Here is a 25,237-nt window from a genome sequence, read left to right as displayed (position 1 = left end):
CACACACACACACACACACACACACACACACACACGCTACCCAGACATGAGTGCAGGCAAAACACCCCTACATATCATATTAAAACAAATCTCAAAAATATTTTTAAAAAATCCAAAAACAAAAACACTTAAGTGTTTCAGGAGAATGACAGAAATGTCACTTCTTTCCGGTTAAAGGAGCTCTTCAACTTGGGGACAGGAAACAAGCACACCAGAAGTTGGTTTTCCTGCAAACACCACTAAATAAGCTGGTGTCCATTATTCTGCCTGTACCTAATAATTATTCTTATTTTTGCCTGAATTATTCTCTTGCCCATAAGTGTAAATCTGTCATGTCGTTTTGCTATTAAGACAGTAGGAAAAGAAAGCATGTTTCAAGCCAGCTGTGGTGGCTGTCAGGTCTAATCCCAGCGTACAGGAGGCTGAGGTAGGAAGCAGGAGGCTTGCTGTGAGTTTGAGGCCAGCCTGGGCTGTGTAGTGATTTTAAGGCAGCTTAGGCTCCAGTACGACCTTGCCTTAAGAAACAAAAAGTCCAAATTTTTTTTGTTTTGATTAAACAAACAAAATAAAATACACCCAAAAACAAAGAAAAATTACATTACTGGGAAAGTTCAAAGAATATGGACTTGCTGTTGTGGGATTTCTCTCCTTTAATTCCAGCATTAGGGAGACAGAGGCAGGTGGATCTCTGTGAGTCTGAGGCCAGACTGATCTACAAAATGAATTCCAGGACAGTCAGGGGAGATAAACCCTGTTTTGAAACACAAAACCAAAACAACTCATTTTATAGTAAGAGACCCATTTTAAAATCAGTTTATTTATTTATTAGCGATCACTGAATTCCCACCCATGCATGCCAGTGGCATGCGTGTGGAGGCCAGAAAACAGTTTTGTGGAGGTAATTCTCTCCTTCCACTGGGGGTTGTGAGGCAGTGCCTTCACTTGGTGAATCAGCTTACTGGCTCAATTTTTAAAAATAAATTTTAAATTGATTCATTGTGGATTTCACACCGTGCACCTAAATCCCACTCATCAACCTGCCCCTTCATAGTCACTCTCACCACCTCCCTAAAAGAAAACAAAACCAAAAGTGTTGGAGTGGACCAACTCAAAGCCCTGGATCTAGGCCTGGGTGGTAGCTGAGTTGGTCAGCCTGTCAGCTCTCTGTCACCCACACCACCAGGGGGAGTTCTCCAGCACCAGCAAGGAGTAGGGCCAGCTCTCCTGCTCTCATGTCCTTGGGTGGGCTCTGGATTATGTTTTTGAGACAGTATTTCACTACCCAGCCCAGGTTGGTCTTAAAACCACAAGAATCCTCCTTGGTGAGCCATGGTATTACAGGCATGTGCATGCATCACACCAGGCAAGAGATCATTCTGACATTGTTTCCCCATCCCTTCTCCTCACCTAAATATGAATCTACTTCTTTCAGAAGCAAATCCAGTTGGACTTTCTTGTCACCTGGAATGCAAGATGGCTCTTAGATACTGTCTTGATGTGGATTGAATATCAGTCTTTCAAAATGTGTACATTGGAACTCTAATTCTTTATGGGACTGTATTTGGAAATATGGTCTTTGAAGAAAACTAAAATTTAAGTAAAATGATAAGGTGAGACCTAATCAGGTGAAGCCTGTGGCTTGTAAGGAGTGAGAACTGCCCTCTTTCCCATACCCTTGGTTAAATGAGATGGCAACCATCTGCAGGAACACAGCCCTCCCAGAAACCACCCATTCCGGACCTCATCCTGGGGTTTTCAGACTCCTGTAGTATGACTTAATACATTTTGTTCTGTAAGCCACCAAATCGGTGGCTTTATGGTTATGGCACTCGGAACAGACTCATACAGGTTCTGGTTAAATAAAATTCTTCAACTGTGAAGGTTCAAAGATTTAACAGTGGTCTAGAATTATCTCTAACTAGACATTTTATCTTTAATCCATAAGCATATTCTAGTCTATGACCATAAAGTCAAGGAAAGCAAAGGAATATAAACATGATTAACATGTTCATTATGCTCAATCATGTTTCCCCACTTGCATTCCTTACTCACTAGTGAAAACAAAGGGGGGTTATTTTTTAGTTTTTAATGCATCAAGTATTCATCAGATGTCTATTATATCCAAGGCCCTTATTCAGTGCCAAGAATACAATAGCCAAGACAATGTCTGCTCCCATGGTGGCGGGAACTAATGCCCTAAACATTTTTAACTCCAGTTCCAAGGAACCTGAGCTCCTCTTCTGGAATCTTTAGGTACCACAATGTGCATGGTGCATGTACATACATAGCAGCCACTTGGTTACAAACAATTTCATACCCAGTAGAGAGTGCTGTACTGAAACACAGAAATGCATTTCCTCCTAATTAAGAAAATATTTTAACAAATACAGATTCAAAGCACGGGAACTTGATCCCAGAATTTTTGGAAGTGGCCCCATCTTGCCCAAGAGACCTCTTGTTAACCCTCTTACTCAGCCTGTCGGTTTTGATTTGGAAATTGAGAAGCAAATCCGTGAGCAAGAGTCAAAGGAAAAACCAGAAGATGAACAATTGAGTTTCATTCCAGACCTTGCTCTACTAAGATCTTGAAAGATGTCGTGAGTGTTCCTGAAAAGAAGGGAATTCCAGCCACTGTCCCTAAGTCTCCAGTTTTTGCATTGAAGAACAGGAATCCAAGCGCCCATCCAAGGAGATGAGGAAGAGGCAAAGCCAGTAATGATAAAAGTTCAACCTGTACCACATTTATGGGTGCCTTATAAGCCCCACATCCCAGAGGCAAGAAATGTGGAGGCGTGCCCTTTCTCCTTTGATACCCGGGACAAAGAATGCCAGTTGCAGAAGGAGAAAAAAGTAAAAGAAATGCAGAAAGGGGAGGCGCCCAAGCTCAAGGCATTTCCTGTGCCCCATTTTGACACCATTAACCCGCCAGAGAAAAAGGTAAAGGATGTGACTCAAGCTCCACCTTTCTCCCTGGAGACAGACAAGGGAGGCGCCCACAAGGCTGAGATACGGAAGCACCAGCTGGAGGAAGACCAGAAACAGCAGAAGGAAGCTTGCTTCAAGGCTCGTCCAGATACCGCCATCTCCCAAGAGTCCTTTGTTCCCAAGAAAGAGAAAAAAAAATCAGTTGCTAAGAACCTTTCTGGTTCTCTAGTTCAGGAGCCTTTTCAGCTGCCCACCAAGAAGAGAGCCAAAGAGCAGCAGGAGCTGGATAGAAAATGACTGAAATAGAGGCCTGGAAACTGCAGCAGTTGGAGGAAGTCAGGCAGCAGGAAGAGGAACAGCAGAAGGAAGAGCTAGCCAGGCTCCGGAAAGAACTGGTGCATGAGGCAAACCCAATACACAAGTACTGGGCCATAGAGATAAAATCCAGCGAGCTGCCTCTGACTGCTGGTGTCTCCTAAATTCTCCACTGAGTTCCAGTAGGAGCTGCATCTACATCACAGGCATGGAGAACACGTCTTCAGTCTCACCCACCGTGTGTGGAAACACACCTGACAACTATGGATACCAGGTGCTTTGAAGATCACTTTACACAAATACTGTGAAGCTAAGGAGACACCGCTCATTTAGACTTTAATCAGACTTATAGTTATTTCCTTCAGACATTCGTTGACCCTTTCCTGTTGGTCTTAACTCTAGCTAGGATTTCATGTATTCGTTTTGGCATAGTCTACTTTTCACTTAATCTTCCCCTAATTCCCCTTTATATATGTATTTTTTTTAATTTTCTTTTTTTTTTAAATATTTTTTTTTAAGATTTATTTATTTATTATATGTAAGAACACTGTAGCTGTCTTCAGACACTCCAGAAGAGGGAGTCAGATCTCATTACGGGTGGTTGTGAGCCACTATGTGGTTGCTGGGATTTGAACTCCGGACCTTCGGAAGAGCAGTCGGGTGCTCTTACCCGCTGAGCCATCTCACCAGCCCTATATATGTATTTTAAGCATAAAATAAAGGCAGTCAAGTTCTGGGTTGTGGTTTCAGTTACAGTGTAAGTGAAAAAAATAAAATTTAAGTATCTCCCTTGCTATTTTACATCTATATCTATCTGTCTATCTGTCTATCTGTCTATCTATCTATCTATCTATCTATCTATCTATCTATCTATCATCTTTCTCTCCTCTATCAGTCATATCTATCTATCTATCTTTTCTGCATATAGCGGGAAAGGCAGTGTGAACACAACAGCACAGGCGTGGAGGTCAGTGGAGCTTGAGCAAGTCGATGGTCTCCTTCCATCACGAGGGTCCTGGGGATCAAACTCAGGTCTTCAGCCTTGGCAGCAAGGCTGCCAACAGACCATCTTGCCAGCCTTCAAATATTCCCTTTAAGGAACTGTTTTACTTGATCCCAACGCTGACTCTGATCTTTTTGCGATACTCTCTGGCATAGGAACTCTGGTAGAAGCATTGGTGGCAATTAATGGTGTATGATCTATATCAAATTAACCCCAAGAGACAGTATTTTCCTGTCCTTTAGGTCTGGGTCTCTATGTGCTTCTGATTTTTTCTAAGAAATCAATAAACGTACTTAAAGAGTTTCCATGGAGAAATAAAATTATTCTTTTTAAAGTTCTGGTCATGTATTTGTTTCTCTTAAGCACGTACTTTTGACTGGACTCAGCAGTAGAATTTCTCAGTGAACACAGTCTATGTATGTCTTTTGGCTCTCTGTTCCTGGCATTTTTCTTTGGCTTCCTTCCTTTTCTTGGCCAAAAGCTCACTATATTCTGAAGCCTCCTCCTTGTTTTTCTTAACGTATTGTTTTTCACAGTACTACATTAGCATTTGTGTTGTAAGACACTGGAGTAAGAAGGTGCTGACTCTTGGACACTTTGGCTCTGGACTTTAGGCCTTTGTTTAAGGGCCTTCTGACTGCATTTTTTTTCTTTTTAAAGAGAGATCAAGATTCAGAAGCTTTTAAATTCTGCTCTTTTGAGCTCCACTGCCAAAACACAGTAGTATTTGTTAGTCTAGGACTATTTTTTTTTTAAATACAATAACCAAGTTGAGAACACTCAAATGGACATCCACCATGACCTATGAACAGACTAGGTTCTTTTTCTAGTTCTCCTTGGTCTATTACAAGAATGCCCTTATTGAAAAGCAGATGCACTCTGCCGGGAGTCAAGACATTTGCTATACAGAGAAAGCCTGTTTATCATTCCACTCATCACCCAGAGCACCAGCAGCCACTTCTGTGGCCATGCACTTCTCAGAGAATGTATCAAGCTCGCATTTATATGCTTCTGTGAGTTTCTGACAGCTGGTGTCTGGGAAGGGGACAGCCAGCTTCATTTTGATGCAGCCCACTACCTAGGGATGCCCCATAAAATAACTAAGATTCTTTTTGTAGAGCACTGTGTGCTTGAAATACTCACTATTAGAGGGCACATTGATAATTATTTCCTCTACTTCCTCTTCCTCAACAGGATATCCAAGGAATTCAATAGTTTCGTAAACATTATTAACACCGACTTTTCCGCCTTAAGAAAGAGAGAATAGAAGAAAAAAAATGTGATAGCCTATGTCTATCAACCATATATAATCAGGAGATGAAAAGTCACAGCACCATAAAGCTCTTGAAGCGAGTAAACGGAATTGGTTGGGAATTCAGAAAAGGAAAGCTGTCCCCTATCCGAGCTCTAGAGAACACTGTTACAACTGTCTCTGGGATGAGTCTACTCTCAAGAGTAGGCGAGACTTACTTTCACAGCAGTTGACAACTTAGCCAATGCTTTCCTAACAGCATGGAAAGAGTTAAAATTGCTACAGACAGATGGGTAATTAATTATGCCAGATATTGATATGTTTTCTGGTGCCTGCCCTACCAAATACAATAATGCAATTAGTACTGTTAGCAGAAAAAGAAGGGGTGTTGTGACGTTTCTTCTCTCAGAACACTTCTCACTCACTCCTGAGAGTCCGCATCGAGTCTGCCAACACATTTTTAAACACCATGTTGTCATCTGTAAGGTAAAGGTCACATTGATTAGAGAAGTGAAAAGCCAAGAAGTTCTGTTATCAATGTTATTAGTCATGTCGAGAGTTTACGGGAGCTCTCAAGGCTGACCATTCTCTTTTGGTAACTGATAGACTGCAAGTAGAACTTGAACGCCCTGAAACACAGGTGTTTTTCTTTTGTTGTCCTCTGAGGTTCTCCTTTTTGTTCCATAAATCTTTTCATCATCTTTTCTGACTTTATCAGTACCTCCCCCAAAGTATTATCTCCCAATTTAGCATTTGAATAATGAGGAAAGTATACTTTTCTCTTCATTTTCAACAAGCCGTTAAATGACTATGCTCATATAACCTTCTACATAGAGCCCATGCCCAGGGGTCCCCCCAACTGACGGTGAGGTCTGAAGTGCTTACCATCTGCTGGAACTCGGCTCTGTAACAGCTGGCTTTCACTGCTTGTTAATTCAATGCCTACGGTTTCCAGATATGGTTGTATATCACTGGCATTTATCTGAGGGCCTTTAGAAAGATGAGAGATATAATGAACAGACATTTTCATATACAGTGATTCTTCAGTCAGGAAATGACAATAAAGGTTGTAAGAGGCATAGTAGCAGAATGCTGAAGACACAGAGGCTCATCTGTCTGCAGAGCATTACAAGGAGGAGCTAAAAGCATACTTCCTTTAGCGGTGAAAGAAGCGAACAATGAACGAAGACCAGAGAGATGATGGATGAGAACGTCCCGTGAGGGGCAGGAGAGCAGAGGAGGTGGTAGGGAGACATATCCAGCACAGCAGTAAACCGTAGCAGAAACCAGGTAAAGTCGGGGAATGTTAAAATTAAGGTGAAAATAAATAAACCATGGATAATAATAAACACAGCTGGGTAGTGAAAGAACCCCCCTCAGTGGGCTGTTATGCCAAACGGAAAAGGAGAACCACTACAAGCTTCATGCTCCCCATCAGTTATTCGCCAGAGAATAACAAAAGAAAAGACAGATCTGCCATCCATATATAAGGTAGACACCAGACACTGAGAGGGTGGGTTATTTGAGGCAGTGAGAGTTGAAGGGCCTGCAGACTTACTTCTCCAGTCCCTAAAGGGCTTTCCTTGCCTCTCTGGCTAAGCTGGTGACCACTCTGAGAATCAGCATGGGCCCAGGAAACTGGTTGTGACTTGGAAACAGATCCGTGGACACAGGTCTACTTTGTGGTGCAGAAGGTGTAATTGATGCCTGACATCTGGAATTACTGCCAGGCAAGGAATGGACAGCCAGAGAGTGTGTGGGCGGGAATGGAGATAAGCAAAGCCAGGTCCCCTGAGTCATCGCCCTGCCCGGCCCCACCCAGCCCCACCACACAGATTGTTTTGGCTTGATTAGTCTCTGCACTTTCATGACTCTAGGGACACTTGGTGGGGACTCAGCAGCTGCTTGGGCATTCCCCTGCCCCAGCAGTGCTGGCAGGGTGAGTCTGGTGAAAGGGGGCATCTAGCTGGATGGTCTTCAGGCTCCTGTACCACTCACACCTGCAGGAGTTCAGCCCTTTCCCTTGTGTCTGAGACGGCCTTTTCCAGGGCTAGTGTGGTCCAATTGCCCCCTGACACCCACACCAAGTAAAACGAAACAAAACAAAACAAAACCAGGAAGCCTGGCAGAAAATGAAGGCTCCATTTTCTATCTAGTAACCAAGATTAAAAATACTGGTTTGAAAAAAAATTTTTTATCTTGCTTTGTTCTTATATGTACTTCCTTTATCTCATGAGCTTTTCTGTTTTGCTTTTTCTATATCTCCACCTCTCCTTTATAAAGATTTACTTTAAAATATTGTGTGTGAATTTGTGTGGGTATGTGTATGCATTTGTACCTGTTGGATGAGGGCCAGGGGTGTCAGATTTTTTGGAGCTGGAGTTACAGGCTGTTGTAAGCAGCCTGATGTGGGTGCAGAGAACTGCACTTGAGTCCTCTGGAAGAACAGTATGTGCTCTGAGGTGCTGATCCATCTCTTCAGCTCCACCCCTACTTCCTATTAATTATTCTACATATACATCCTAGCTTCTTTCATTTTGATCCTCATTGGGCACACAATTAGTATTACCACTTAAAAAACAAATGCATTTAAACATCAGCTTTGTTCTTAAGTAGTTATCACTTAACTACTCTCTATAGAAGAGAAAGCGGTTCTCTTTCTATTCTGAGAGGCAATGGTAACTAACATTTCAGGGAAGACCGCCCACTTAAGACTGAAAGAGTTATCTATCTTAACTGTTATGTTCATATCACAAGCTAGACAAACACAAAACAAAACAAAACAAAACAAAACAAAAACAGCAATAAAAAAACCCCCCTGAAGAGACAGTATCTCTTCTCAAAGCTCAGAACTCTTTAGAAATCAAGTCCAAAGATACTGAAAGGACTGAAATGCTGGACAAAGAATTCAAAAGTCTGCTTGAAAAATGACCTGAAACTCCAGTGAGGATTCAAAGGAAGTCAATTCAAAACTTGGCTGAAAAGCTCTGTAAGGACAGTGAAACACACACACACACACACACACACACACACACACACACACACACACACACACACACATACAGAGACAGACAGAGAGAGAGACAGAGACAGAGAGAGAGACAGTGACACAGAGAGAGACACACACAGACACACACAGACAGACACATAAACACAGACACAGAGAAAGACAGGCAGACAGACAGACAGACACACACACACACACACAGAGAGAGAGAGAGAGAGAGAGAGAGAGAAACAGTGACATAGAGAGAGACACACACAGAGAGACACACAGACACATAAACACACAGAGACAGACAGGCAGACAAACAGACAGACAGACAGACACACACACACACAGACAGTGACACAGAGAGAGACACACACACAGAGACACACACAGACACATAAACACAGACACAGAGACAGGCAGGCAGGCAGGCAGGCAGACAGACAGACAGACAGACAGACAGACAGACAGACACACACACACACACACACACACACACACACACACACACCAGGCAAAAAAAAAATCTCACACCAAATAGAAATCTTGAAAATAAAAAGTTGCAACAAATTAAATAAAGAAACTCAGTGAAAAGCATCACCAATAAGATGAGTCAAGCCAAGGGAGTTTTAAAGACTGAGGGCAAAGCTGGAGAACTTATAGTCACATATAATAAGGAAGGAAGAGAAGCAAAGCCATCATGATGTCATCTTCCAAGGATTCTGGGACACAAACAATAGCTCAAGCTTAAGAAACCACGGGGGTAAAAGCAGCACTATTACAAAACAGAGATAGATTATATGAGGAATCCCCGAATCTAGGGAAAAAATGGGATATCCAGGCATGCGAGATATGTAGATTCTCAAATAAACGTGGCCAGAGTAGATCTACTCTATGACACACCAGAGTTAAAATGCTGAGAGACCAGAATGCGGTGTGGAGGGTCGGCAGGATGGCTCAGTGGTAGGGGCCCTGGGCCCCATGCCTGACAACCTGAATTGAATCTCTGAAACCCCTGTGATGGAGAGAGAATTCTCACCTCCACACATGCTCTGTGACAGGCATGCCCCTCCACACATGAGTCCCGAGTTACTGAGAAAAGCAAGCACACCAGAAAGTCTAAAAGTCTGAAGAGGATGGAACTATATTCAAGTCCTGGGGGTGAAGGTCCTGCTAAATGAGATTACCGTATCTAACAAAGCTATCCCATAATAGTGATGGAGACAAGCACAAACTAAAACAAGCTGTGACTGTCATGCCAACAGTGTAGACAACATTTAAGTATCATCCTACCCATAAGGAGGAAGTAAGGCAGACATGATCACAAGACCTTGGGAAATAACATGTTTTATGAGAAGATCAGATAAAGTCATTAGCAAATAAGGAAGCATGATAAACTTAGTAAACTAGCTAACTCTATGATGAAATGAGGGGGAAAGAATAGGGTACAATAGGGGGGCTAGAACCTGGGTCCAGAGGATGTAATGGAGATGACTCAGGTAGCAAAAAATAGACCCCATTCCAGAAAGAGAGACAGAGACACAAATAGACAGATGGACAGGTAAGGGAAGAACATTGGCAACCACAAAGTGAGGGTTGGGGCAACTGAGAAGGGATGGACCAAGGGCAAAATGAGCCAGCAGTATACAGGTCCCCGGGTAGGGTGGGGAGGGGCACTGAAGCCTCATCTGAAGATGGCTGGCCCTGGCTAACAGAGGCTAACAGGCATACCCACAGAACAAGCTCACAGCTTTCACAAGCCTTGAATCTGTTTGAGACTTTAGTGAGACAGCAGCTTCTCTGGCCTGATAGGCCAGTAGTGATGTAGAGGCTCATTTGGTCAGTCTTACGTCTCAGAGGGACTGTAGCCCAGCACCACCTTGAGACTTATTGCTTAAGACTGAGCCTTCCTGGGGTCTTGAAACATGGAAGTGTCTCAAGCCTACAGTAAGTAAGGTGAGGCAGGGCCTCAGGAGGTAGTAGTGGAGACGGAGAGGGCCAGATGATGACAAGCAGAAAAGTTCAGGTAGCAGGAGGCTCGGCTTGGGTAGTGGTGTGTGTGGTGGATGGCAGTCCTGCCTTCTGTGGTAGAAGCTGACCCTGTAGCCAGGAGATAACTATGGAGTCAGCCCCTAGCCTTATGTCAGTAAGAGTGGATCAGTCTCTAGAGCCACCTTTATAATGTGTGGTTCAGTGTGTTGGGGTCTGAACTCTGTCGCTTCAGCTGCTTGCTTGACATCTGCAGTTGTGGCTCTCTAACCAGGGGTATTTAATGTTCGGCAGGTCCATTTGTACAGATCTCAGTACCATGCCTATTTCTCCAAACTAATGCTCTCAGAAGGTAACCCCCTCCTTACTCAGAACACTAGTCACTCCAGGACACACTGGAGGGTCTGACAAGGCTTTAGGAACTACACAGCTAAAGGGGTAAAGCAGAGGCCTTGGGAAAGAGGCCGTTAGAGTGAAGAGAAGCTCTTTTGGATACTGGCACTTGTCACGTGTGTAGTACTGATATAGGAGGAACTGGAGCTGACGGACGAATGGTAGAACAGATCTACTACACTTGTTTAGGAAATACCAATGCACACAAAGTAGAACTTAGCTAAGGGGGTTCTCAGGGAGTATGTAGCATACTGACCAGGCTTATTAAAAACCATAGGAAAATGTATACCTCTAACACGATAAAAGTTTATGTTGCTGGGAAAATATTTCTGGTGAGGTTTGCTCACTAAGATTGCCATCAGTTAGGCTTTCTCCAGTAACTAAAAGTCATAAAAGGAACGAATGATTTATTGTAGGTGTGAGGACAGAAGATACTATATTGACGGGCAAAGGCACCTGCTGCATGAGACAGATGATCTGTCTTCAGTTTCCAGGATCCATGTAACAAAGTCAGGTGCAGTGGTGTGCATCATAGTCCCAGAACTCCCTCCCGAAGGACGATGGGAAAGGAGATCTCTCTCCCCCTCCCTCCTTCCCTCTTTCTCCCCCCTCCTTCCCTCTCTCTCTCTCCCTCTCTTTCTCCCTTTTCTTCTCCCTCCCTCCCTCTCTCTCTCCCTCCCTCTCTCTTTCTCTCTCTGTCTCTCTGTCTCTCTCACACACACACACAGATACACACAGACATATATACACATACAATAAAACATCCATGTTATTAATAATTGGGATGAATAAGGCTTTAGTGTTATTTCTAGAACACTGGGATATGCAGCACACACGCACACACACACATACACACACACACACACACACACACACACACACACACACACACACAGAGTCTTAACTTTAAATCATTACTTCTCACCAGAAAACAAATAGGCTGCATTTGACAAGGAGTTCAGTGAAAACCTTCCAATATCTGAAACACAAAGCATAAGTCAGACACAGACCACACTTTTCTTGTTTGCCTATGAGATTCTTCTAAGTTGTCATTATAGTCACAGGGGGCATTGGCTGTCTCTGAATTGTTTCCTTCCATCCAATCATAGAATTTTAAAGAAGGTGAATTAACATGCTGAATTAGATATCCTTCTATATGGTTATTTTGACCTAATGATTATTTTGTTATTTGTCTTCTTTTGGTGACAAATAAACTTTTCTAGGGCACAAATCCCTGACTTTCTACTTCTAACCCATCTGACCTTCTTCTTATATTTGCTGAATGAAAACACGATGCCTTTTACTGTGTGTTATATGTGAAACAATCCCAGACCCCCCTTTTCTTCTCACCTGTCAGAATCTGACCTTTACTGCCAGCTACCACAGTACCGTCTATAGTTTCCCTATGATAGTCAGTGTAAGTTTAGCAGTACCTCTATCAGTGTTCTGTCACTACTGAGATTAATAGAATATATATACTATTAATATATAACATAATAATTATATTAATCTATTATCTATCTATCTATCTATCTATCTATCTATCTATCTATCTATCTATCTATCTATCTATCTATCTTTCATTTATATTTTGAGACAGAGACTCACTATGTAATCCTGGCTGGCTTCAAAGGCACAGAGATCTGCCTGCTTCCACTCCTACCTCCCATCCTCCAAGCTGGGATTAAAGGTATGTACTATCACACTTGGCAAAAGCTCTATTTTTGCCCTGGAGGGTTATAACTTCATGAGTATTTCTTTCTTCCTAAGTATACTTAAGTGAGAATACCCCTAGAGAGACTACAAGCAGAGCTCTGTGATTCTTCTTATAGGAAGTCATAGTATTAAATGAAATACCATCAGTTTTCAAGTAGTTCTGCAGTTCTTTCATGTCTTTTTCATCAACATTGTAGTTAATGTTTTCCATGATGGTTTCTAGTTTATTTGTAAAACCTTTTCCTCCTTAAGAAAGGAAGAGATGAAATAAGAAAAAAATGTAAAAGTATGCTTCAATGTTTAAAATTCTACTTAATTCTAGGGACTGGGTCATAAAGGAGAAAATAAATCAAAACTGAATGTTTAAAGAAAGAATAAAAGCAAGTGCAGGGGATGGGTGGAGGGTAGGAAAGAATCAGCCCATATACATGTCAGAAGACATGCTGCCAACATTTTTAGTAGAGCCCTGGAGTAACGGGAGTGACCAAGGCTTGCTAGTTGGTCTTTATTTATTCATAGTAGAGATGTCAGAGGCAACTATAATAACTATGGCCACCAGGTTTGAAGCCTGTCAGATTATCTCCATAAATTTAAAATAAAAGACATAAAGAGGGATAAAAAGACTGATAAACTACAGAATATAACACTACAGATGAGAAACATTTCCACATTCAAGTTGTGAGATCAAGGCAAGCAGATCAGTTCAGTTTGGGTGGGAAATGGCCATAATAGAACTATCCCCTGGAGTTTCAGTGTGAGACAGAGAAGTGCTGTGAAACAACCCTCAACGGAAACAAGCTACTGTTACCATTAGGTAATAAGTAGACTTTCCAGAAAGAAACAAACTTGAAGGCTTGTTTCACTTGACATTGCATTTGTTACTCACTGTGAAAAGTTTTTAAACTATCCAACAATCGGTTCCGATACACTTTATTATCAGCTGTAATAGAAGACATAATGTGTCACAGACCACGCAGTACTGGCACCCATAACATGACTGTGGACTACCACCATGAAGGCAGTAACCTTATAGATGTGGCATATTTAGTCTATTATCTATACAGCTTTCTTCAACTTGACTTTATCAATAATGTGAAGAATTGGATGTTCTAAATGTCTCATTTTGCTAGGCTAATACTGATTTAACATGTTCCCATCTGTCTTGCCTTCTCTCCCCTCTTTAATTTCTTTGTGCTTTAGGGTTATCAGACATTACAGAAGTAATGTCTCAACTCAAAAACTTGTAATCATATCTTGATTCATGAATTAATTTCTTTCTTAAGAATTCTCAAATTCAGTCCCAATAGAGTAAGCCCCTATGTAAAATAGTTTCCATGGACGAAAAGACTTGTGACTTTTTTTTTTTAAAGATTTGTGACTTTAATCTTATCACTTAAGATGTCCTCAATATGTTCATGTGTAATGTATATTCAAGGACTCCCAGCTAGCCTCCATAACGCACATGCTCAAGCCCCCACCCCCGCCCCCAGAAGCTGCGGTTGAATCAGGAATGCTCACAGGTAATGGGCAGAGTCTTCATCAGCTCCCAGCGCTCCTTAGGTGTGAGCTCTACCCCTATGGTTTTCAAAACTTGATCTATTTGATCAACATCCACTTTGTTTCCTTTGAAATAAATAGAAATGAGAGCAAAATGATTAGAAACTGTGTCATCTAAGTTTACCTGAAGGGTTGGATGATCAAAAGTCTAAGTCAAGAGTCTAAGAGGATATAAAAAAAAGACATAAATTGCTCAATTCTAGACAGAAAAATAATTTGTAAGTTCTAGTGAAATGCCTAAGTGACATCATTTTGTTCTAACCCCATTTTGTGTTTGCCTGGACAGTTCTCAGCTCCCTACCCACCTCTCCAATGCTCATGTCTGCCTCAGAAACACATTTGAGATTTCCAAGGCCTTGACCATGGTCCCAATGTATTAACCAAAATAATTTAAAAAAAAACTAAAATAACTAGAAAAAAATATAAGTGAAAAATAATTTACATGTTTGGTCTGACATATTACTATGCTCTGCCAGGGACGAATATTTTAAGGTTACTCTGACCTCATTTAACTTTGATATAAACTATGGTCTTTGTGGTTTTTGCCATTAGAAACCTGCATCCCTGACTCAGCTACAAGAGACTTTTCAGAGGCACAAGCCCACTTTTGGTTGGGCCATCCAAAATAAAAAACACAAAAGCAAAACTTAGAATTGGCTCTATCAATGGGGTTGTCAGTATCTCTGGTGGATCATGACATTCACTTCACTGAGCAACAGTATAGATCAATATTCTGACATGGAGGTCATAGGTCAATATGGCTATGTATAAATGACTAAATACATATTTTTATAGATAAACTGCCAATTTAAATGTTTTGCTTACTCGTTGGTAGCTAGATATGCAAATACAATGCATTCAGAACACATCGTACCTTGATTTCCAAGTCAGATCCCCCACATACCCTGCCCAAATTTATGTTGTTTCCTTCTGTTTGTTGTTGTCATCGTCTTGTTGTCTGTTTTAATAACCCCGTGTTGGATTACTGCTGCCCACATACATATGTATGCAGAGCGCCCTCTACTGGAGCATGAGCAAAGACCACATCACTTGAAGGGAATTGACTCTCCCTCTCAACAATTGGCTAACAACTGCCAATAGCTCTTCAGCTAGGGGGTGGGCCCTCACGAGCCCCACCCCTCTGCACGCAACCCGTTTCCTATTTTTACACTATATGACATGATAAGGAAGGTGATCTATTCCTAAAATGGTTAGATTTTTAGGGTAAAATAGAATAAAAAGATTTAATCCTAAAAATAAGACTAGGCCATTATTTTTCTAGTGATCATGGTTACCTGGGTTTATTTTGGCCGTGTGAACAATGCAACTAATTTAAATCGTTGAGAAAGAAAACACAGGGAAACCCAGGATACTACAACAATAGAAAAATGTAACAGTTTTGCCAAAAATTAATTTGGACTGCTGGATAGAATGTTTTGATTTTTTATTACTATTTACTATTCATTTATTTATTCATGTATTTATCATGTTGTGGGCATCCTCGTGGAAGTCAGAAGACAATTTACAGGAGTAAGTTCTTTCCAGTATATAGGGAACTACCAAGTGTCTCTACCTATTGAGCCATCTCACAGAGATGCATAAAATATATTGTTGTTATATCAGTAAGACTAACAAATTAATAAATTTGTACTAAACAAAGCCCCCATAACGAGGCTTGGATATTGAAAAGTGTGACGTGTAAGCTTCATTGTGACTGAAAGTCGTTTTTGCTCTGTGGCCTTTCACTGACCTGTGAGCAACTCCACATTCTCCATCATCTCCCTCATGTTGACCATCTCATCTGCAAAGACAAAATGCATATAAGACCCAGGCATGGTGACTCGCACCCAGAAACACAAGGCCTTACAGTGTGAGGTAAAACATCGAAATTCAAAGGTTCACCCTGATTTGTTCTGCTAATACACTAATCTTCTTTCCCAGATGAACACGGACTTGAAAACTGACGGTCTGAATGTGATAAACAAATACAGTGCAGGAGGAAAAATTGCAGGATGTACCATGTCTATGTGCACCGGTGCTAGGAAATTTAAAAAAGCGTTGTTTATCTTTCACTTGGCTCATTCCACTTTAGAGTCCAAGAGCAATCTGTTTGATCACCTTAGTATAACAGATTTAAAAAAGCAGTATTGTGTGCCCAGAGGTTGTGGTGTACACCTTTAATCCCAGTACTTAGGAGGCAGAGGCAGGCAGATCTCCGAGTTTGAGGCCAACCTGGTCTAAAGAGCAAGTACCAGACCAGCCAGGGCTACACAGAGAAACCCTGTCTCAGGAAAACCAAACCCAGCTATATTGTAGCTAACCATCTGTCTGCATAGAGTAGGAGCCATACATACTAGGCTATTTGCTCTAGATTAGCTTGAGGGTTGCATGTGCTGGAAACTCACTCCCTTCTAATCAGGTCTAAGTGAAAAAAAGAAAAAAACCTCTTGATTTAAAATTAAAGTAAGAAATAAAAATGAAATTAAAGTAAGGTTATTACTGGAGTCAGACTCAGTCTAGGGTTTGGTACCACAGGAAAGCACACACACAAAACAAACAAACAAACAAACCCCTGGGCATTGCTCACCATCAGGGAAATGTAAACCCACTGAGAATGAGACATCACCTAACTGGAGTCAGGATGGCTGTTATTAAAGGGATAAATCCCATCAATGCTGTTGTGTGTATGAGAAAAAACAACTCTTACACACGGTTAGTGAGAGTAACATTGGTACAGCTGTTACGGAAAGCAACATGGCAACTCCTCAGTAGGTAGAAACACTTGGTACCAAACAGAAAATGGAATTACTGCTGGGGATGGGGGGCAGCAACAATTCTGCAGCTTGGTAGAGAGCTAAAGGAAGGGACTGAGGACTGAAGAGAGGTCTGGGGCTAATTAACAAGCGCATCACCACACACAGGTGATGCTCACCATGACGCAGCTCAGTGTAGATGAGGGCTACCAGGGGAGGGTCCCCTGATGATCTGCAGGACTTTATATGAAGTGAGTCAGAGACAGACACTGCTCTCTCTCATGGTAGACTGTGAAAGCACTGACCTTCAGGAGCTGGAAGCAGATACTAGTCAGAGGACCCATAATCACCATTCAAGTCAGTGCCAAGAAACCAACTGTACAGCGAGGATATACACAGGATATATACATTTCACTATCAAGTAAAAAAAAATCTAGGATGATCTGGCATGCTTTCTTTCCTGAACCTTCTGGTGATTTGATAGATTTAATTATTTTTCTCCTGAAGGCCAGAAGAGAGAGTCAGATCCCTGGAGCTGGAGTATTTACTGGCAATCATGAGCTATCCAACATGGGTGCTGGGAACCAAACGTGTGTCCTCTGGAACAGTGGTGGGTTCTCTTAAGTATCAATTCTTAGCTCTTGCCCCTTTCTTTTCCTGTTGACATGATCCTTTGTTTCTTTTCTCTGGCATAGGTCATTAAGTATTCTCAGTGGTATAAGGGTTTATAAGCGAAACCTCTTGTTCGACAGATGAGCACTTCTGACTGAAGCACCACAATCCAGGAAAACAGGTTTCCCCACGAGCAGATCTTCAAGTTTATCAGAGGCACTGAGAGGCTCTCAGAAGACATAACGGCAATCTCACCTTCAACTGGCAGACGGCTTGTTAGGTCTTCGATTTCTTCATCCTCCAGGTTGAAGCCCAAGTCTTCTAGAATGCCACCCAGTTTGGAGATATGACACTTGGCCCCTTAGGAAAGAAGGAGCCAGAGGCTAAGTTATCATAGACGGAAACGAAGTAGTCCACCACACAATGACAGACAAATAGCTTTCAGGGCTGCAGAGACACTGTGGAAGCTGGGCAACAGTGTATTTGGCCAATCTTGCTTCAGAGGGTTCTTTATTTAATGTGTGAGAAAGGTATATTTAGAAGTTAATTATATATCAGATGAGTTATGTAAGTTTTTAGTTACATATTGAGTATATGTACTGATTCTATATACTATAAACTGCATTTTTTAGATCAACTGATAAGTTATATCAGACAACTAGCACTCTTGATCAGCAAACAGAATTTGAAACATCTTCAACTGTCAGAAAATTATAAACTACATTAGTTATAGTTGCATCTAAAAGATCTTTAAACTTAAAGAAAATAAAACAAACCACCTAATTATTGTGTAATGACATGATGTTTTTTAAGTCAAGGTAAAGACGACAGCTTATAGTTCGAATTGCCTTTTTGAGATGATCACTTACCAGAATGCCACTTTACATGATCAAGTAATACGTTTTTAAGTATTTTCCCATCGTCTGTAAAATAAGACACATTTATAATTAGAGAGAAATGATGCATCCAGTAAGAGGTGCTGAGGGTATAATTCTAAGTGCCTTGCCACCAACACTTTCCCCAGCACTGGACAAAATTCTGAATGTGACGCTGTCCGATGCCTTTCCTCACGTTCAGCTCCCCCTTTCTTTCTCCTTGTTACTGTTAGTTCACCCTTTTTTTTTCTTTGCTCTACTTAAGATTTATTTATCTTAAGGTAACGACACTATTTTAAAAACATCTGTTTATTTATTTGTGTATGTGTGCACGTGCATGGGTCTGTGCGTGCTTGTGTTCACATGTGTGCATGTGTGTCTGTATGTGTGTCCATGTGCGCATGAGTGGACACAGTGTGTGTGTAGGTTGGAGTAGAACCTTGGATGTCAACCATCTATCTTGCTTCTGTCTCGTTTGCTGTTGCACTGTTAAACTACACTAGCTGGTCTGCAAGCTCTTGGGAAATCTCCCATCTCTGCTTCTTATCTCATTGTAGAAAGATCAAGATTATAGACCCACACACTGCAACTTTTTACTTGTGTTCCAGAGATGTGAACTGAGATCATCAGTCTTGGACAGCAAGTGTTTTACCCACTGGGCCATCCCCCACAGCCAGGAACACACTTTCAAAGCCAAGATTTAGTTTAAGGATGCTGCCAGGGATCAAAACAAATTCAAATGCCAAAGACTCATACTTTCCCTACTACAGCTTGATATCTTTGTTTTCTAGGAGTTGTAGGGCAGGAGAGGGGCTAGTTTTTATGATGTCCTCACTCTGAAGTTTATACAAACACGAAGATGCACTCCATAGGGTTCACACAGTACTTACCAGCAATAGGCAACCGTTTCAGCAGGTCATTGATGTCTCTATTTGAAAGCTGTATGCCCATGCCCTCCAGCACTCTATGTGTGACTTTAGCATCAATATTTCCTCCTTTGGAGAAAAAAAAAAGAAAATTGAAAGTGAGAATTGTTTGTTGACTTTGTCTGACAAAACTACGTTTGTACAGAACACATGGAAAGGTGTTCAAATTTGTAGAAACTATGCATTTGTAATGGTGTAAGTGGCCTCAGTAGTCCTACTGTCACTGGCATGTCCTAACATTTTCTGAGTTAGAGTAGTTGCTAAGTATTTCAAATGAATGATGATCGGTGTTGACTGTGTTATTATGGAGAAATGCACCATAAGATAAAAAAGAGGTTTCAGAATAAGTGTGGAACTCATTATACATATATATCATCACAAAGTTTTGCCAAAATGAAATAAACAAATTTAATTTTCATGCCAGTTAAAATTTTTGAAGCCAGTGACAAGATAAGAAATCTTTAAGGTGTGCATATAATATATATGTGCATCCTTATGCACATACATACATATTGTGACAGGATCCTTCTATTTAGCCTTCGCTAGTCTGGAACTCCCTACTGGAGAACAGTTTGGCCTTGAACTCCTGTATTCCTTTTGGATGCTGGGATTACTGGGTTGAACTATCTTACTATGCAGCCCTGGCTGGACTGGTACTAAGGATCCAGACTGACCTTGCAGCCTTCTTCCTCAGCCTCCTGAGTGTTGAAATTACAAGCACGTACTGCATGCCAGCTAAGAAAATTCAATTTCAAAAATGTATGTAAATATGAAGCTTTTGTGTAATACCTTTTACAAAATGTCTTGCTTACCGGTGAATTTTCTTACTTCTTTCAGCATTGTCTGCAGAGAAATCATCCCAGAAGCTGTAAAAGGCCACAATTTACATTATATGTAACTGTGCACTGATGCAGAGAAAAATGGAACTTTTAAATAGGACTTTTTCTTATAATTATTAATTTTTGGGGGTGTTTTTTGAGACATGGTTTCTCTGTATATCCTTGGCTGTCCTGGAACTCACTCTGTAGACCAGGCTGGCTTCTAACTCAGAAAACTGCCTGCCTCTGCCTCCCAAGTGCTGGGATTAAAGGCGTGTACCACCACTGCCAGGCTTTTCTTATGATTTTTAAAAATCACAGCATAATGGCATATACAGATGAACATGAAATGAGGAAAGTTACTCTTGAAATGTTACCTATTAATATCATCATCTGTTCTTTTTGTTTTTCAAGATTTTCACCCTACGCTGGCAAGACTTTGCCTTATTCAGTAGACAAAGGCACTTTGCTGCCAAGCCTGACGACTTGAGTTCAATTCCTAGGATACACATAGTGGAGGAGAGAAGAGAACAAATTCCAAAAAGTTGTCCTCTGGGGCTGGAGAGATGGCTCAGCAGTTAAGAGCACTGACTGATCTTCTGAAGGTTCTGAGTTCAAATCCCAGCAACCACATGGTGGCTCACAACCATCTGTAATGAGCTCTAAAGCCCTCTTCTGGAGTGTCTGAAGACAGCTACAGTGTACTTACATATAATACATAAATAAATCTTTAAAAAATGCTATATAAAAAAAACCCAAAAGTTGTCCTTGGATCTATACACTCATCATAGCACATACTGCCCAACACACACACACTGCTAAAAGAAAAAGCAAAAGAGATCTTACTCTTTGTGCTTCTTCCTCTTCAGGCTTGGTCTCTTTATACTATCTACTATGAGGTCCTCAAATCAGTATAACTTGTTAGGAGTGAAGATGTAGCATATTTAATTTTTCATTTCTCAAAAAAACTTGTGTGTAAGTGTTTTGCCTATATGTATTGTAATATCCAAAATGAATTCAAGACCACCCAGTACCTTCCCCCTTCGAAAGGACTTTCCAAACAATACTAGCAGACCAAGTTCAGAGTCAGATAAGGAAGCTGGCTGACTAAACAAATGTAAAAACATAGTTTTAGCAGTCAAAAAGATTGAGCCTACAAGCTGCCAAACTAATATTAGCTGTTCTCAGAGAAATAACCATAATAAGATAACAGTTCTCAGAAGAATTCCCCCATCCCGCCCCATATTGAATTCCTGAGAAAGACCACCCTGACCTTGCTAAAACTTCCTGTGAAGCTAATAGCTGACCCATAAGTTCAAAACGTACTATTGCTCTGCTAACCAGATCATGGTAACCCACCATAGGGGCAAGCATAGTTACTATGCAAACCAACCAATGCCTGAAAAGGTTACTTGCTGCACCAATGAGAAAGAGACAGCTACCCTGTTGCTCATATCTGCCCCTTACAAAGGTATACAAAGTGTGTTCTTTGTTCTGGGTCTCTCCTCTGGCCCGCGTGCTGAGAGGGGAATCCCCAACATGTTGGATCAGTAAAAATCCTCATGTGGTTGAAGCGATGGCGGTCTCTGTGGTCTTTGTGAGTGAGAGTCTTTTGATGAACTCCAACAGTATGTCTGTGCATTATGTGTGTGCAAGACCCACAGAGCCCATAAGAGAGCATTAGATCCTTTGCAACTAGAGTTACAGACAGTTGTGAGGAACCATGTGGGTGCTGGGAATCAAACCCTGGACCTCTGAAAGAGGAATGAATGCTCTTAACTGCTGAGCCATCACTCCAGCCCAAAGGTGTAGAATACTTCAGGACATGAAAAAAACCTAGAAACTATGCCCATTATTGGTATTTCTTACAATAAAGGACATGGCATTAGAATGTGATCCCATTCTTCCTTAGGGAGTTATTTCTATTACAAATACCCCGTACAGTCAATATGGCAGATTAACATTTTGAGAACTCTTACCACTTACAGAATGTATATATGTTAGACTTCTGTGGATCATAGGAAGAAAACATATGGACAAGAGTGACAAGAGATCAAAGTCAACTAAGGTAATTTGTCTTTCTTTAATCAGTGTGATAGAAGGAAAAAACCCTACAACCTAAGTAAAGGATTGTAAAAAAATGTCTGATGGTTTTCTATAGCGGATAAAGGATTTCAACTGTCAGATTAAAAAAGCCCAATGAATCCTATGGTGGAAAAGTGAAAACAAATCCAGATATTACAATTGTCTACATCATAGTGAAGCTTCAGAACTATGTCTTAAGAGCAACAATAGCAAAACAATTACTCTTCAACAAACAGTGAGGTTTTTAACTGACTTCTTATCATGTCTAGCAACATAAGGAAGCTTGATTATAGATGATATTTTAAGCATGCTGAAAGAAAATGACTAACTAGAAGTCTATGCTCAGAGAGCATATCTATCAGGATCTCAATCTCTCTCTCTATGTATGTATGTATGTATGTATGTATGTATGTATGTATGTATGTATGTTGTGTTTTTACTCCGACAGGTTCTCGGATACATAGCTTAGGGTATTCTCACGCTTGCAATCCTCCTGCCTCAGCCTCTTGAGTGGTAGGATTACAAGCATATGAGCATGTGCTACATGCTTAACTGACTAATTGTATTTGTCAATTATATTTGCTTTTGGCAGAGGTGGCAGAAGAAAAGAAATTCCAAAGGCAAAGTTGGAGATGCAACAAAGAATAAAAGGCAAAGAATATGTGTACAGTTGAATATGAGTAAATATGAATGAATCTCAACGTTATAAGATATTATACTACTACATACTTTTGATTGTCAACTTGGGGGAAATGTAAAATCACCATGCAAACAAATCTCTAAGCACGTCTCTTAGAGGTTATCTAGATTAGGTTGAGGTGGGAAGATGCACCCTAAGTGTGGGTTGCATCCTTCCCTTGCCTGGTGTCCTCAACGGAATGACAAGAAGGAAGTTGAGTGTAGGCACTCATTGCTCCCTCCTTTTCAACTGTGGATGTGACTGTCAGCTCCCACCAGCTTACCTCCCCTGCCACAAAGGACCACATGTCCTTAAAGGACCACATCTCTTCTTCCTAAGTTGCTTATGTCAGGTATTCAGTACAGCAACAACACACATAGCTAATACGACTACTGATGCTTTTCTAAATTAAAATAACAGTACAGAACTAAAGAATTAACATTAATATGGCTGGGGGTGGTGGCACATAACTTTTATCTCAGCAGAGTCATGTGGATCTCTGAGTTCAAGGTCAGCCTGGTCTACATAGTGAGTTTCAGAAGAGCCAGGACTACACAGAGAAACTTCATCTTGAAAAATAAACAAAACAAAATCAAACCATTAACAATAAGGAGACAAATAGAGGTAAAATATTCTTAGGTCCTTCTGTTATCCAAGAGGAATGTAATTTGGAGACGCAGGTTCATATCATTCATAGCAAATCTCACTGACAGATGGGGGCCTTCAGTGATTGGGCTAATCAAATGCTGAGATCATCAAGAGGGACAGAAGAGTGCTGGATATTGAGAGAAATTAGGAGACAGTTTATGTATAAAATCAAAGGGACATCAAGGGACTATCACTGTAATGAATAGAAGGACTGCATTCTTGGTAGTGTTAATAAGAGGACTGGAAGTATATTTTATTACTTTTTATATACTTATTTGTGGTGTGTGTGTGTATCTTAGTCACTATTCTATTGCTGTGATAAAATGCCATGACCAAGGTAACTTATAGAAAGAAGCATGTAATTGGGGGGGGGGTAGCTTATGGCATCAGAGGGTTATATGATGACCATCATGGCGGACACTGTGCCAGCAGGTAGGCAGGCACAGTGCTGAAGCAGTAGCTGAGAGATCACATCTAATCATAAGTGGTAGGCAGAACAACTGAGACTGGGCCTAGCATGGGCTTTTTTCTTTTCTTTTCTTTTCTTTTTTTAAATTGGGTATTTATTTCATTTACATTTCCAATGCTATCCCAAAAGTCGCCCACATTCTCCCCCACCCACTCCCACTTCTTGGCCCTGGCATTCCCCTGTACAGAGGCATATAAAGTTTACACGACCAATGGGCCTCTCTTTCCACTGATGGCCTAATAGGCCATCCTATGATTCATATGCAGCTAGAGACACAAGCTCGGGGAGTGGGGGTATTGGTTAGTTCATATTGTTGTTCTATCTCCAGGATTGCAGATCCCTTCAGCTCCTTGGGTACTTTCTCTAGCTCCTCCATTGGGAACCCTGTGATCCATCCAATAGCTGACTGTGAGCATCCACTTCTGTGTTTGCCAGGCCCCGGCGTAGTCTCACAAGAGACAGCCATATCTGGGTCCTTTCAGCAAAATCTTGCTAGTGTATGCAATGGTGTCAGCATTTGGAAGCTGATTATGGGATGGGTATGGCAGTCTATGGGATGGGTATGGCAGTCTCTAGATGGTCCATCCTTTTCTCTCACCATTGCATACACTAGCTGAGAAGCACCTGAAAAAATGTTCAACATCCTTAATCATCAGGGAAATGCAAATCAAAACAACCCTGAGATTCCACCTCACACCAGTCAGAATGTCTAAGATCAAAAGTTCAGGTGACAGCAGATGCTGGCGAGGATGTGGAGAAAGAGGAACACTCCTCCATTGTTGGTGGGATTGCAAGCTTGTACAACCACTCTGGAAATCAGTCTGGCGGTTCCTCAGAAAATTGGACATAGTTCTACTGGAGGATCCCGCAATACCTCTCCTGGGCATATATCCAGAAGATATTCCAACCGGTAAGAAGGACACATGCTCCACTATGTTCATAGCAGCCTTATTTTATAATAGCCAGAAGCTGGAAAGAACCCAGATGCCTCTCAACAGAGGAATGGATACAGAAAATATGGTACATTTACACAATGGAGTACTACTCAGCTATTAAAAAGAATGAATTTATGAAATTCCTAGCCAAATGGATGGACCTGGAGGGCATCATCCTGGGTGAGGTAAACCAATCACAAAAGAACTCACACAATATGTACTCACTGATAAGTGGATATTAGCCCAGAAACTTAGGATACCCAAGATATAAGATACAATTTGTGAAATACATGAA

At 41.2% G+C, this 25,237-nt stretch overlaps 1 protein-coding gene and 2 pseudogenes across 5 annotated transcripts in view; 1 reads left to right on the top strand and 2 right to left on the bottom strand.

Moving 5' to 3' along the window:
• The window catches only part of Efcab3 (EF-hand calcium binding domain 3), a 108,553-nt gene that overhangs the window by 81,078 nt on the left and 2,238 nt on the right, over positions 1-25,237 (bottom strand). For 4 of the 5 annotated variants that reach the window (XM_017314765.1, XM_017314762.1, XM_017314763.1 and 1 more), the window contains 13 exons: positions 20,121-20,174; positions 19,273-19,377; positions 18,377-18,430; positions 17,763-17,867; positions 15,893-15,943; positions 14,104-14,208; positions 13,472-13,525; positions 12,727-12,831; positions 11,795-11,848; positions 6,381-6,485; positions 5,921-5,974; positions 5,387-5,491; positions 1,408-1,461 (listed from right to left, as the gene is read on the bottom strand). In XM_017314765.1, the coding sequence (XP_017170254.1) occupies positions 1,408-1,461; positions 5,387-5,491; positions 5,921-5,974; positions 6,381-6,485; positions 11,795-11,848; positions 12,727-12,831; positions 13,472-13,525; positions 14,104-14,208; positions 15,893-15,943; positions 17,763-17,867; positions 18,377-18,430; positions 19,273-19,377; positions 20,121-20,166 (997 nt within the window). In that variant the 5' untranslated portion in view covers positions 20,167-20,174. Of the gene's footprint in view, positions 1-1,407; positions 1,462-5,386; positions 5,492-5,920; positions 5,975-6,380; positions 6,486-7,053; positions 7,286-11,794; positions 11,849-12,726; positions 12,832-13,471; positions 13,526-14,103; positions 14,209-15,892; positions 15,944-17,762; positions 17,868-18,376; positions 18,431-19,272; positions 19,378-20,120; positions 20,175-25,237 lie in introns of those variants that run through there. The other variant, XM_006534223.4, reaches the window with a different exon arrangement.
• Gm11624 (predicted gene 11624) lies at positions 2,384-3,627 on the top strand (annotated as a pseudogene).
• Gm11622 (predicted gene 11622) lies at positions 4,613-5,303 on the bottom strand (annotated as a pseudogene).

This window comes from Mus musculus, chromosome 11, assembly GCF_000001635.26.
Source record: "Mus musculus strain C57BL/6J chromosome 11, GRCm38.p6 C57BL/6J".
NCBI lineage: Eukaryota > Metazoa > Chordata > Mammalia > Rodentia > Muridae > Mus > Mus musculus.
This window is presented reverse-complemented; position numbering and strand designations above follow the sequence as displayed.